The sequence below is a fragment of the Eufriesea mexicana genome, unplaced genomic scaffold (assembly GCF_001483705.2).
Source record: "Eufriesea mexicana isolate 0111107269 unplaced genomic scaffold, ASM148370v2 scaffold2501, whole genome shotgun sequence".
Taxonomy (NCBI): domain Eukaryota; kingdom Metazoa; phylum Arthropoda; class Insecta; order Hymenoptera; family Apidae; genus Eufriesea; species Eufriesea mexicana.
This window is the reverse complement of record NW_016910581.1, coordinates 205,916-221,373: the sequence shown is the minus strand read 5'-3', so window position 1 is coordinate 221,373 and position 15,458 is coordinate 205,916. Positions and strand designations below refer to the sequence as shown.

Sequence of the window (15,458 nt, the reverse complement as noted above, 5' to 3'; positions counted from 1 at the left end):
ACGAAAAAAAAAATTTTGTCCTCTATAACTCAGGACCACCCTAATGTACATACAATTAATGACTGTCAATTCTCCCATCTTGTTTAACATATACATAAGCAACCTACTCCGCATGTACGACCTAAATAAAGACCCCAATAAGTTCGCAATAGCATTCGCTGACGACTCATTAATATATATATATATAATACACTGAATATATGTATATATATGTATATATTCAGTGTATTATATATAGTATATATAATATATTCAAAATTGCTAAGCGCGAAAACAGAAATTATTTGCTATAAAACACTTGTAAGACCGATACTGACATATGACTGCCCTACTTGGTTCAACGTAACGGCAAGTACAATAGAGAAACTGAGGATTTTCGAGAGAAAATGCCGGACTCCAGCGTCGAATTTCACTAAACTAATTAGTAATCACAAACTGTACGAATACGCAGAAATAGTCAGAATAGACTTGTTCATGCTCAAATTGATTGGAAACCATTGGGCAAACATCAGAAACGTTAAAAGTAATAGTTTAATAAACAGTTGTATATACCCAAATCCTGAATATTTTGAGAAAACCTGGTGTATCCCTGGTGTATCCCACACGGGATACACACCACCAAAAGAATCTGGATGGTCAAGGGTACATTCGGAATGAGGAAAATGTATCCTTGATATGACTAGAAAAGCAGACAACACGACAATTTTGTATAACATAGACGATATTCAGGACAACGCGTCAAAAGTCAATAGGAAATTATGAAGAATTGATCGGGAAGATTCTTACCGTAAAAACTTACAAAAATACTGGTGGCTCGATTCGTGTTAAGATAACTTGTACACAATTGTAAAAGAACAATGTAAACAATCATGTACCAATAAACAATTGAAACCCAGCACCTAATCCTCGTTAGTATAACGGTTAGTCCTTCTTTTACCCCTTCTATCTACTAATCAGTCATTTTCGTTTATCTTTCTTAATTTTTCAGGTTGCGTCTATTCATTGTATAGAAAAATCTTTGAATACAAGTACATGTGCCCTCTCCATCTCCTCCTCCTTCTCATCTATCTCCTCCTATTTATTTATTTCTTTATTTATTTATCTAATTAGTTATTTATTTTTCTATTCGACCCCCTTTCTCTTTGAAGACAAAAGTATGTGTATGGTTTTCGCGCCTTTCCATAATTAAGCATACCCTCGTTCTAATATAAGATAGTTAGTAGGTATATATTACCTTGAAGCAATAAGCACGGCAGATTAAGTTTAATCCTGAGATCGCGAGTGCTCCACGTTGGAGCCATCGATCTCATAATTTAAGTTTTCATTTGTAACCTTTTATACGTTTTGGTTTTTTTCTTGTATGTATTCTATTGTAATTATACTTGACACATTAAACGTATGTTAAAAGAAAAAAAGAAAAAAACAATTAATGACTGTACTTGAGATTATCCCATTTGATGGATGAGCTTTGATAATTACTCCATTCTCCTTTAGTTTACAAATTCTTCGATAAGATACATGAAATATTATCGTAGTTGATTTGGATTCATTGTACAGTGCTATCTGGAAAAATTGCGAACATCAATTTGGAAAATGCGGATACGTTTGCTAATATGGCTGTAATATTTCATTATTCGTGTATTTAATATATTTCTACTCTTTCCTGTTGTTGATATCCTTCTTTATCAATTTCATCCTGTTAGCATCGTTTAAAAGACACGGTCTCCTACAAGTACATGAATATTGTTAATATAGCTGTTGTATTAGCTAACAAGTAAGGAATCTTGACAGACGATAGATTTTACTGGGTAGTATTGATCACCCCAATTATATATATTTATTGTTCGATTTATTAAGCCTATCTAAGAGATCGAGTATTATATTTACGAGTTATTACAAGATTTTTAACATATCGTCTAATGTTTAAGAGGATCCCGCTTGTCATCGAGCAAGTTGACGAGATATATGTATACTACAGCAAATCCACTGAACCATTGGAAACGCTACTGTTTTGATGAAAAAATTACATTCCGTGTTTAGAGTTTTCAACTCGAACTAAGTTTAATCATTTACTTGCTTTTCTCTAAATGGAAAACACTTTCAAAATGAAAATAATATAGAAGGATTAGTTGAAAGGTACTCTAATAGAAAAGATTTTTATAGAATGCGCGTTAACGAATAAAATAAATATATAGTAACATCATTCCTGTAAAATATGACATAATCATTGGAATATTTTCATACGCGCTGTATATTTATATCTGTACCAACGTATGGATAGGAAAAGCATATTCTATTAATTCGGCAGTGACTCGTCCAAACGTTGCTGAGAAATTTGTGAGGAAGGTCAGTTGAGTGGTAGTTGTTGCACGCGTTATATCATTGGGCGAAAAGACGATTGTACTCTCTGTGCACGCGTTTAAAATGGATTTAAAATACCTTATCATTTTGTTAACATTCCTTCATTCAGGTAAATTCGCATCTTCCTTAAATCACATCGCTTTTAATTTTAAATATGTTCTTTATAAATCTATATAAATGTAACTTTACTCGTATCTTGGTGTCATATTATTCAGTTATAGTGTCACGTGTGAAGTGATTTTTATTTAAAATCAATCAAATAAATATTAAACAGTTAAATATGATAAAAAGGAGAAATTTTGTCAAATAAAAATAAAATGTGAATAACGACAACAACCACAACAACAATAGCAACGGCGACAACAAGGATGGGAATAATAAAATTATTTTTTGCCAGAATATACGTGATGTTTGACTTACGATAAATCAAAGAATCGTGTGTCGCAAATATTATTATTATTAATCAGCAAAAAGTTAAAAATCGTTCTGTATATGGAATGTAAAAAAAGAAATGTATAAATTATTATTAATGTTTTCCTGTTATTTTACATATTAATCCAGCTTTAAAATAAATTAATATAATTTCATCGTTGACATCGTTTCGGAGATAAAAATTAAACGTACCTTAGACTTAATTTAAATAGCATGATATGTGTTTCACAAAATTTTGTTTCTTCTTCTAGTAATAATATTTATTTTTCAATAGATTTATCAGATTAATCTGTAAATTCGTGAATACTTTTAGATACAAGGAAAGAAAAAAGAAAAAGAAAGGAAAGAAAAAGGAAAGAAAAAGCAATCCAAAGTCAACGTTCACTTTAATTTACTAATGTTCACTATATTATTTTATATAATTCGCATTATGAGATTTGGCAAAACGAATAAAAGTCTGGCGCAAGTAGCAGAATGAATTTGTGTCAAGCACTAAAAGAGGAACAATACGCGTGAATTTAGAACTGACCCGATGCTTTCATAAAACAAATTATGTAAAGATAAATATTAGCGAGTATCATAAGTAAATATGACAATTATCACGATATCGCGCTTATTTCCCAACATTTATTATTAATAATTATTCCCGAATTTGATAAAAATAGAATGTAACTGCAATAGCTAGGGCATCAAATCTTTTAGAGTATTTCAGCATGCGACTATATTCTTGTAATACATTTAACTTGTAAATCGAATTAACAGAATTGGTATGCATTGTAAAGTGTAGTTTCCTGAAAAATATATTTAAACTAGATTTTGCAATATCAAACATGAGTTCACTGAAACTTTCAAACGGGCGACTCTATACACGTGTATCTATTTTAAAATTACACTTAAAAATATACCAACTTTTGCAAACTATATATTACACATGTTCGTAGACATTTATTTATGACATTTAATTGTAAAAAAATGATTTTGTGACACTTAATGAATATTTGCTTTGTCGAAATTGAAAGTTACAACGACTTACATCTTTTTATATTTCTTCCTTTTAATATTAAACGATTTTACTCTTTTCCCATGTCATATATAACACATTATGTTTATATGTTATATAACGAAAATGACTTCTATAGAAACTCTTGGAACGATTTGTGCGATCAATTTTATACATATGTATGTATGTATGTAGGTACGTTATACAATAAAATATATCGTGATTGAATCTGAATTCTAGATTTTTGCATTTTTCGTTATTCTTGTATTTTGCAGTTTTAACTTTGGTACGTTTGGTAATGTTTATAGTGGTATCTTTGAGGTATTACAGTGGTATTTTTATACGTAGTTTGGTTTGTAATTTGTAAACCAAGATTTTTAATACTTTTTTAGCTTGTTTTAGGAAAACCGTGATGTAGTCGTTGTTGCAAATATGTTTAGAAATATACGGTGAAATATCTAATAGCATTACTTTAAATAAATTTTTCTGTTCTAGAAGATAGGAAATAGTATATTTGCATGAAGGGTAGCGTACGAAATTGGTGTTTTTGCAATAACGATAGACGCATACATGTATTACGACTGTAAGGAAAAGAGGATTATGTTGTTAAAGAGAGGGAGACTTGTCATAATTCGAATCCGCTAAGAATTAATTTAGTTTTAAATTAGAATTATGATTAACGTGACGATATGCCGTATACTTGATTTGTACACTTGATTCTTTCGAATTCGATGAATCTTAAACATGACATTAAACGTGACATTCGTTATGCGTACGGCTCATAGATGTTACGAGAAGTTTGCTGCTTGATTTATTTTTTATGCAGACGGGGGTTAATCGGCATGCACACATGCAGCAATCACAATGCTGGACACAATGCACAAAGTAAATCTCGTATAGTAGGGCTTCGTGCAATCTCGGGGCTATCTAGCTAGATTAACGTCGTGTACATCAGTTGTATGGTCATCGCTGTCACGATCGTGTCATCGAGTTATCGCAACTTGTGACAGCCTCAGATAGTCTTTTTGCAATGAAGAATTCGTACATAATCTTTACGACTATTATAGGTAAGGAAAGAATTACCGTCCAATCAAACGACGTTATTTATTTCGCTAACGTTCAATTATTTTCGTCAAAGATCCTTCTTAGCGCAATGTTTAAGTTTCGACCTTCTGAATTACGTTTCACGCATTTAATTTAGGCAATTAAGCATTTTACGACGTTTCGACGATAAATCGCACTTTACAACGTAATAGTATCGGCTTATTTAACAGTTTGTTGCATATAAAGAGAAAGTGAAAAGCGTCAAACAGCTGTTGCAAATGCGCGAATATTTTGAAATAGGGAAAATTTGTTTCCATTTCCCGAAATACGTGTAATTTGGACTGGCAACTGTTTAGTCTAGAAATAATCTTGAAGTCAGATTTTTCGTGGATCGTGTGATGAAAAAACTGAAAAAGGAACAACAACCTTCTCACAACGAATACTCTTATATGTGAGAAATGAGTTAAAACTGTGATCGTGTAAGATCGTTTGTTACTGTAGCGTTAATACTTGTCTTCTCTATTACATAGTTAATAGACTTTCCTTAATACGCGCACATTTGAACTTTTACGATAATTAGAAAAATCTGATAAAAAAATAGTTCTGCGACAGTCCCTCCTTTAATAACCGGAAGCTTACGTTATACTCATTAAAATTCATTTCATTCCATCATACATCAACCGTATGTAAAAGCACCAATTTAAAAGCAGCGACATTCCTTTGAGGGTCGATTGAGTGCCAATTTAGAATGTACAAAACCATCCTGTACGGTTTCTCAGAAATTCGGGGTCATTTTCCATGCCGACGTGTCATTAGCAGAAACGTAATACTTCTGTGATGTTTAATTTAGTCAACGGTCAGTGAGGTTAATTTTATTTCCTGCCGCACGCATTATACTAATCGAATTTATCGATTACTAATCGAATTCGACGCAGATAGAGACATACTAAGCTTTATAAGAGAATGATAGCTAATAAAAAAAGGGGAAAAACGGGGGGAGAGTTTATTTACTTTTTACATTGTAATACAACATTATTGAATCAATGACAACAGTGACTAACTGTTTTACTTAAGGGTATAATAATACTTTCACAATTTTTGAATCGATCCTTCTCGATCGAATACGCGAACAATCTTTATTTGATGGATTGTTTTTCCATTTTTAATCTTTTTCTAAAATATTTAGACTCTTTTAGTCGTTTATAATAGAGATATTAATTATTATTGATAACTTCTTCGTCGGTGATATCGATAATATCGTTAAAATATAGTCGAGATAAATTTATTTATCATTCGTTTTTATTAGCACTTGTTATATGCATATAACGTATTAATATATGTATATTGGCCGTAACCGATAAAATTTACCTGTCAGATCAAATTTAGCCTGTTTCGAAAAATAAGTTTTCTTTTAAGATAAAGTATATCGCCATTAATAAATACTTAACACGTATTATAAAACTTCCAAAAATATTATTGCAATTTATGCATTCTATCACACGATTGGATCGCGCTTTCTATTCGTTATTCATTCTATTCCTTATACCGTTAAACCGATGCAATATCTTAATGTTATTAGTGATATATCCATGTATCCATAACATTTCGATATTATCGACATTTATCAATTGCACTTCTAGGTTTATACGTACATTTCTATTTCCATTCTCTCTGTAAGAATATGCATGTATCGTGTTTCACCTTATAGAACGAAAATACAATTAGTTTCATTACACTTGCTATATTCTTTCCATCGACTTATCGATCGACTTGTTTCGTTTTTATATGTACATATAAAGATAGGTTAATTTATTTGAATTTACTGTTAATCCGATACAACTATCCTTTATAACGCTAATAACGAATAGTTTATAGCTTCTGACAAATCTTATTTATAATGAAAATTTTGTCAGTTACACCTTAATTTGAAATTAGATTATTTAAACGATTAACATCATTATTTAAACAAAAAATGTTGGTATGTAAATGTCATATTCGTGTTATGAATATTTAATTTGACAATTTTAATCACGTCTATCTTTCGATAGTATAAACGGCCTTATATTTTTTGCACGATTGAAGAATTTATTCCTGATAAATTTACAGTGAGTGGAAAAAGCATTTGCAAACTATAGTACTACTCGCGTAGAGCATAATGAATTCTTCATCGAGTAATCTTTCTATGAGTGTGAAATCTTTTTCAGGGGGCTAAATAGAGCCCCAATGTTTCAGTATTTTCTTGTGTTTCGAAAATAATATTTTTCTGTAACTTTTTCGCAATGGCCATGGCAGAGGATTGAAAATGAAGCTTTCGTATGAAAAGTTTTGTCGTATTTTGCAATATTATTGAGTTGTATTTAAAAAAGCGAAAAAAGCATTGGAAATGAGATATTATTAGATTATATCTGATAATGTCACTTTAGGCAGATAAAATCAATGATTACACTTCGAGAGCCTTTTTCACATCTTTTAATGTAACGTTGTAACAGTGCAAAAACGACAAAAATTTTTATACAAAAATTATTTAATTTTCAATACTGTAGCACCTCGCTGTAAAAAATAATCTGAAGGAGAATTATACACAGAGTACGAAAAAATACTGAAACTAAAATAAATTTCTGATCCATAAAAAGTTTATTATGTATAAAATTCATTATGCTCTATATGCACATAAACTTTCAGTGCAATCGAAACTTTCTAGCTAGGTGATTTTTCTTGAGATATAGCATGTAGGAAATACTTTTCTGGTCCACTGTATATATATATGAATGTTTTTGACACAGATATAAAGCATTATGTCAGTGAAACATTAGTATAATGTGCACGTATGTGACAGTCATAATATGCTTACTATTCTGTACTTGGGACAGTTCGACGTACCGTAGGATGTGGTTAATAATTTGCTTCGTGTACTCAATCATTGGTTTCCGGACTTTTATTTATGTATCGAAGAAATTATAAAACTGTATATATTCGTATTAATCTCCTCTGTATAGAAAATAGCGAAGGAAATCTCTCCGTTTAAACTTGTTACATTTTCTAACTAACTTTACGAAGCATGAAAAATGTCGTTTTCCTCGTGCAATTTATATATATATATAATTTTATGTATATATATTAAAAAATTTTCTTTGTTATTTTATCATTTTATCTTTGTTATTAATATTTTTTAATTTAAAATGTATCGATATTAACGTAAAAAATTATAATATATTGTCTACATAACTCCCTTGTTGTTTTATTTGTTTGTTTGAGAAATAATGACTAAGATGTCTCTTGTCAAGAGATTGCATCGAAATAAAATCTTTGATTAAAAAATTTATTTGTTCACAGGTTTACATGCGATAACAGCGTCGGACGATTGGTCGTATTCGGGTGAACATGGTAATTATTTTTAATCTCGTGCAAAATTTGATTTAGATTTTATCGAAACAAAAATTGGAATAGTTTTATTCGATAGTTTTATATATTACGCTGTAAAGTACTAAATACTAAATAGATAAAGTACGAGTTTTATTCAAGAAGAAAGAAAGGATTAAACGTGTAGAGTATTTACATGTATATAACAAAATACGAAGGTCCTTTCATTGGTAATAGCTATTGGGAGAAATACTTGTTTTCTCTTTTCCGTAGTTGATAAAGCAACGAACAAACGTCAAAATTTATCCGATAAGCTATAATTTATCGATAAGCGGAATTTTCATATTCGTTCACGTATTCTTGTTATAATTCCTTATTCTTGGCAAAATAGATTACGCGATCAAAAGGAATTCGATAAAGGTTCTGAAGATAATCAAGAGCAAAATACAACATACAGGTTCATTTAGAATATTTGTGCTACGAATAGATAGGAATCACTGATGTTATCGAATGGTATCGTTGTAATTTTCCTATAAGTTATTATACCGAAGCCAGGACATACACGAATATCGTCGAGTTAACGATTTACTTAAATAATTATAAAAACGAGAATCGTTGGATGCGTTAATTTTCAATTTAGATTTCGCATACATCGTTATTTTTATCTATCATTTATCTCTGTTCGATAAGATTTAATTACTATGGTGCTGAAATTATTTTTTGAAATCCATAAAATCTCGATACAGGAGAAAATAATCATTTTAAACATGACGTTTTAATTTTACTTCTGTTAATCTTATTTCGAAACTTGTCCTTTGTTCACAAAATCAACGATACAACATGTTAGATTATTTACATTATTATATCATGTATATGTAAATGAAATTTCGTATCAAAGCTGTTCGATACATCTGAATGCTATGTGGTATTAAATAATTGAAAGTACGTAGTATAAATATACAAAGAAATATATGAATTATATTACGAATAGGATTTTTATACGAGATGTTTGAAGTTATAATGCTTTACGAGTTCTGATTTGTTGCGACATCTGTGTCACCTATGTCTATTGATTCATAGATCAACGGATGTCACAATTAGGTTACATTAACCCATCGTCGATAATATGATTTTTAGAAACGTAGGTAACGGGTACCGTTGGCCGACTCCAAAATGTACAGTAGTAGAAATGAATGTGAAAATAACTAAATATTCGTAATTAAACATGGCAAATATATTTATTGTAACATTTATAATTGCATTTATGATTATAATTGTAGTTATTAAAAGTGAAAGAGTGAAAATGTTTGAGTGACTGAGAATAAGTCAAACAAGATATGGTCCTTCGTAACTTGTCGTGAACATAGTACGCGCATAGGATCGAACACTTTATCTTGTTCCTCTTATGGATAGGAAAGTTTCGTTTCGGTGTCTTTAATGGCCTCTGTTACCAATGTTGGGATGTATTCGATTATCGTTGGGGTTCTCAATCGCCCTCTCCTATCGACCAAGTTTACTTAGAGTAAACCTTAACATTCTTTTTCAATAATATAAATTTGACAATAGCTTTGCCGTTAAGCTAGTTATTTAAATCAGGATGTCGATGATCTTAACTTTGACATATATTGTCAAGGACAATGTATCGACTAATCCGTAAATGGTTTTAGTTGTTGGTCGTTATCGGTTAAGGAAATATTGGGCACAACGATCAATAGGTTAACATTTATTCCATAGTTTGCCAGTTTGCGGTCATTTGAATATAGCTATCAGAACCTATAATCATTTTGAAAAGCTAATTTTAATACGATAAGCTAACCGATGTTACATATCGTATAGCACTCGATTCAGTGCACGTATCCTATCGTTGAAATAATATGATAAAAATAAACACTTGATTCGAATATTATTAACGCGAATACGAATTTTTCTTAATAACTTTTCAAAGAATAACGAGCGATGGCTAATACTTCTTCGATGTCACTTGGGAGGGTGTCCTTGACAGCATGTGTCAAGATCAAGGTCATCGGACCTTAATCCTCTAAATTAAATGATTACTGCCGTTGGTGATTCGATCGGATAAATTCAGTGTTCGTTTGTATAATTTTTCTTAATCATTTTGAAGACGCGTAGAATAAAATAAATCTCTGATCCGATCTGAAGACACGTATATTAATTTTTTTACGATATTTACCAAGATAACACTGAAAAACAAAGTAGACAATGTGAAAAAGATGAAATTCGACTATTTCTACGATTTTACCGATATTACAATACCAAGAAATTCTCTTAATTCGATTAATTACGTTACATATTATACAATAACACGTAACATTTTCTGGTGTTAAAGTTTTCTATATATCATCGTAAGCAAAAATTTTATTTAGCTTCTATCATTTGTAAGAAACTATCGTTTATCTGATATTCTTTAATCGTGTGATTGTCATAAGTGATTTTGTTTTTCAATTGTTTTTCAAATGATTTTCGCTACACCGCAAGAATTTTTGGGATTAGGATTAAGAAAATTTTTAAAACACAAAATATCGACAGTTCAGTTTTTTTTCCCTTTAATTATCGAATAAACAAATAAAACAAATAAAAAGGGCTCAAATAATTACCATTATTTTCCTGTTTTCTTCTTGAACTTTCTTGCAAATATCTTTTTCTTCTGTCATATTACCATATCGAACAATATGATATACTTTTCGACGTATCGCAGAATTTTATCGTTACGAATGAATTACGATGAAATATCTTATCTATGGTAAATCATGTAACCAAGGTATAGAGCACATTGGTTTGTCTAGACTTTGTAAATTTCAAGGTCATTCAAAGGTCATATTGTTATGCCGTCATACTATATAGACATTTTAGACGTGCATACATACATATATAGTATATAATATAGCACATTAATAATAAAATCTCTATTTAGGATTAAAATTAACGATAAACCATTATTAAACTCGTATAACAAAGTCGTTGTATTACATTGCATTCTTATTATTATAATTATTATTGTTTTGATTCGTATATTTCTGTATGTTTAGGTCCGGAACATTGGCCAGGTATATGCGTGACTGGGAAAATGCAATCACCGATAAATATCGCTACCGAAAACATCGTTAAAACCGACTTTGGTGCACTTAAATTCATCAAATACGATTCAGAATTTTCTTGGGAAGTCACAAACAATGGTCATTCCGGTAGGTAAAGAAATGAAATATTCTATAATAGATAGAAGGAATTTTGAGAGTAAATTGCAGTAAGTTAGAATAGACTGAAAGTTAAAATGTGTTAAAAAGTGTGTACCTATGTATGTCTCGATTCTGAGCAATCTGCTCTACGGTTATTCTGTGATACTTGTTGCATAAACTTAACGTAACGGGAATGTATATTATCTGGAACGTACTCGGAAGTCGATATACACTGGTGAACAAAATTAAGAGATGGAGAAATTTTTTAAGCGCTCTGTAATTTGGCGCGAAGCATTTCTTGCATATCTTTCAATAAGCACTTGTGCTTATTCCGAAGCTCGAAGCCCTTACTTTGATACACGCAAACAGAGACTTCTCGAAAACTTTCTTAAAATGTTTAAAAAGTTAAAAAGTTCGAAGGACTTTGAACCTTTTTTTTTTTTTCTTTTGTTCTTCTGCAATGAGTTTTACGTCAATTTTACATTCGATCAACGATGCATCAACGCGAAAGGGCAATGCTAGATTGTGATAAGGCAACGGGTAGGTAATACGCGTTTTTAAACGCACGAACACATATTCAACTGAACCAACGTTAAACACTTTTCGTTCAGATTGCGACAAAATGGCAACGAAAAATCAAAAATTATCAAGATCCGTAGAGTCGTTTGAACTTGTCAACGTTTTTTAAGAAAATTACTAATCTCGGTTTTTCACTTTACTTTTCGGTGTAAGGAACTTTCCGAGAATCGACCGTTCACGTGTGACGAGGTAGAGGTTTTAAGATTAATAGTGACATCGAGTTGGTCCTTCCTTCCTTGGCGCGATGTTCCTTCGTGCCAAGATACAACAGTTCAAGGACAGCGACAATTTTTCGATCTCTTAATTTTGTTGTCACGAGTGTAGATTAGATTCATAAATATTCCGATTCCTATACCTGATTATCAATTCCTATGATTTAATTTCAGTTTTTGTTACATTAAATTGTTATTTCGTAATATTTCGATTATTATGACATTTTGAAATATGCGTTAAGAAGAAATAGCAATCGTTCGACGTGGTCGATTGAATGGTTTAGGAATACTTTTGCGATTCGCAAATCTTGCGAGTATATTTTGCGATTCTAATAGAAACAAAGATCGATTAAAGCCTTGTTAAAAAATTGCGATAATAGTACGGAGTTCGAAGGGAACGTTGTCAGAGGTGTAGTTACCGTGATACTCTATATAAGGAATAGATGCGATATTTACGTTTACTTTGTTTATGGGAAATATTGCAAAAGGAGAAATAAGTTGACATAATGAATCGATACGAGAAACGAATGATACATTTCATTAGAAAGAATCCATTGAAAAGAGTCAGAAAAAGTTCATAGGCTAATAAATTCCATTTTCATTAGCTCTCTATCTCGTATCGCCAAGAGCAGCGAATATTTTCATACTATCTTTGACGATATGAAACGAGATGCATGCATGCGTACAAAGTAAAATTCAAAGCTTCGAGAGCTTATAATACTCAATGAGTGGATTAAAAACTGTCTAATAATAAGATTTAATCTAGGTCGAGATATGATCAATTTTTTTCTCATAGAATCCATTTCTTTTATTATTTACGAATATTCGATATCGCAAATATAAATTTCTTCATGATACGTTGAATTAAATTTAATCAACGACAAAAGTAGTAACAAAGAAAGTTTGAACTCCGTATATTTGTTTCTATCGGCTAATCTTTCTCGAGATAAGCCGAGATAATAATGCTACCGAAACCAAATGAAAACATACACTACAGACCCATTTCTCTGTTACCCATGTTTTCTAAAATATTGGGAAGAATACTCCTAACCAGGATCAAGGAAACAATCAGCGGGAAACATTTAATTCCAGATCAGCAATTCGGATTTAGAGAAAAACACGGTACAATAGAACAGGCCCATAGAATAATCAACAAAATGTATACCGCCTTGGAAAATAAAAAATATTACACGTGTTTGTCTTTGGATATAGAAAAAGCGTTCGATAAGGTTTGACATGCAGGATTACTTGAAACCACCAAGAGCACTTTCCTGACTCAATCTACCAACTACTAAAATCTTACCTAAGTAATAGAATGTTTTATGTAAAAGTAAAAGATGCACGCTCAGACATACAAGAAATAAACGCTGGCATCCACAAGGAAGTGTATTAAACTCAATACTCTTCACCTTTTATACGGCAGATATTCCTCCAACATCAAGCAGCGTAACATGTACATTTGCAGATGACACAGGCATACTAGCAATACACAAAGACCTCAGGAGGCAGTAAAAATATTACAAAACTACATAGAACTATTAGAAAAATGGCTAGACGAGCGGAAAATAAAGATAAACCATAATAAGTGCAATCACATCACTTTTACGAACCGGAAAGGTAATATACCGAACATCACGCTACACAAGAATGTTATATCACAAACTAAAGTGGTGAAGTACCTAGGACTCCACCTAGACTCGAAGCTAACCTGGAGACAACACATTCATAAGAAAATGCAACGAATCAGAATCAAAAGGAAGGGAATGTACTGGCTAACCAATCGACGCTCGAAACTAAACATGGAAAATAAACTATTAATTTATAAAACCATAATAAAACCCGTCTGGACATATGGTATCCATTTATGGGGTACTGCAGTGAAAACTCACATCGACAAAATGGAAGCCATGCAATCAATTACTCTTCGAACAATGGGACACCATGGGACATGAAAAATGAAGATTTACGCAAGGACCTTGAAATCCAATCTGTAAAGGAAAAAATACAGCGAATATCCAGCAAATATAAAGCAAGAACAGCAAACCATCCGAATCCGTTAGCTAATTCCTTATACATGCTCAACATCAATAGGAGACTGAAGAAAAAGCATCCTCTGGACCTAACGACGCAAACTTGATTGTAAATACAGGAATACTGCAACAGTATCACTTCAATGGGAATAACACACACACGCTACCTACCAAAGATACAACAACTCGCCGAATGTCTCATAAGACAAATTTCAGGAAAGTATTTTAAGGATTAAAAAAAAAATGTTTCTCGATATCGGTAATAATTTCGTTCGCTAATCCTTCCATCCTACGCCTTTAGCCGTTTTGGCATTTCTCAAGTCCACGCGTCTCTTTTTGCTTAAATTATTTATATTTTTATTGCACTTTTCCTTTAAAAATTGCAGTTTATACCAAGTTTTATAGTGTTTGAACTTGTTACATATTATGACATATTACATATTATCATATATTATATGTTCTATGAATAATTAATTAATAAGAAAACAAATATTCGTAAATAAACAAAGTCGATTTTTATTTTGAAACATTAGTTCTGGGATCCATATCGATACGACATTTTTCTTTTATTTAGACCCATATGGTATAGGTCAAATGGTCTAATGGTCAAACCTGCAAAGTTTGACCATTAAAACCTGCCACAGGTTTTAATATAAGTTATGCTAGACTAACCGTTTAGTATACATATACATATATTATAGAATAGGTAAGGAGAAACAGACAGTGACGCGCATTACGTATTTAATCTACGTAAATTTACCTATGTAAACCTAAGACAAGAATGCTTGGGATTATCTCGCACATATTTCACGTATTTCGATAATTGTGTTATATAATTATCGATATTTATAAACTTTATATTATTTTGTTGGTTATTACACTTGTCGATACAAAGGAAGGATAACTATAGATGCCTGTAATAATTTTTCCAGGTATAAATTTATCATATTTATTTATGAACGTGGGAATATAAAATATACTTACAATTAGTTCGAAGATCAATTTCAACGAAGTAGTCTAAGGAGGCGTGGTTCGGGGAACCGCAGGGATTCGGGTTAAAATTAATAAAAGGTCTTTTGGTCTCAAAAAATTTATTCGTCACCCGTCAATCTCGTACTCGGTCGAGAGTCGTCAACGAACTGCAACGAGACACGCATGCGGAAGTCTCTCTACGATGATGCTCGCTCTCGATCGTTCCATGACGCCGCCATCAAAGACGCCGACCATCAGGGTTCCCCCGTCGGTG

The 15,458-nt window shown here is 31.6% G+C and overlaps 1 protein-coding gene across 2 annotated transcripts in view; it reads left to right on the top strand.

Annotated features, from left to right (window-relative positions):
• The first annotated feature begins 2,338 nt into the window (after positions 1 to 2,338).
• LOC108550047 (carbonic anhydrase 1) overlaps positions 2,339 to 15,458 on the top strand; it is a 46,376-nt gene continuing 33,256 nt past the window's right edge. The window contains exons 1-3 of one of the 2 annotated variants that reach the window (XM_017903645.1): positions 2,339 to 2,470; positions 8,171 to 8,221; positions 11,245 to 11,400. In XM_017903645.1, the coding sequence (XP_017759134.1) occupies positions 2,425 to 2,470; positions 8,171 to 8,221; positions 11,245 to 11,400 (253 nt within the window). In that variant the 5' untranslated portion in view covers positions 2,339 to 2,424. Of the gene's footprint in view, positions 2,471 to 4,764; positions 4,861 to 8,170; positions 8,222 to 11,244; positions 11,401 to 15,458 lie in introns of those variants that run through there. The other variant, XM_017903646.1, reaches the window with a different exon arrangement.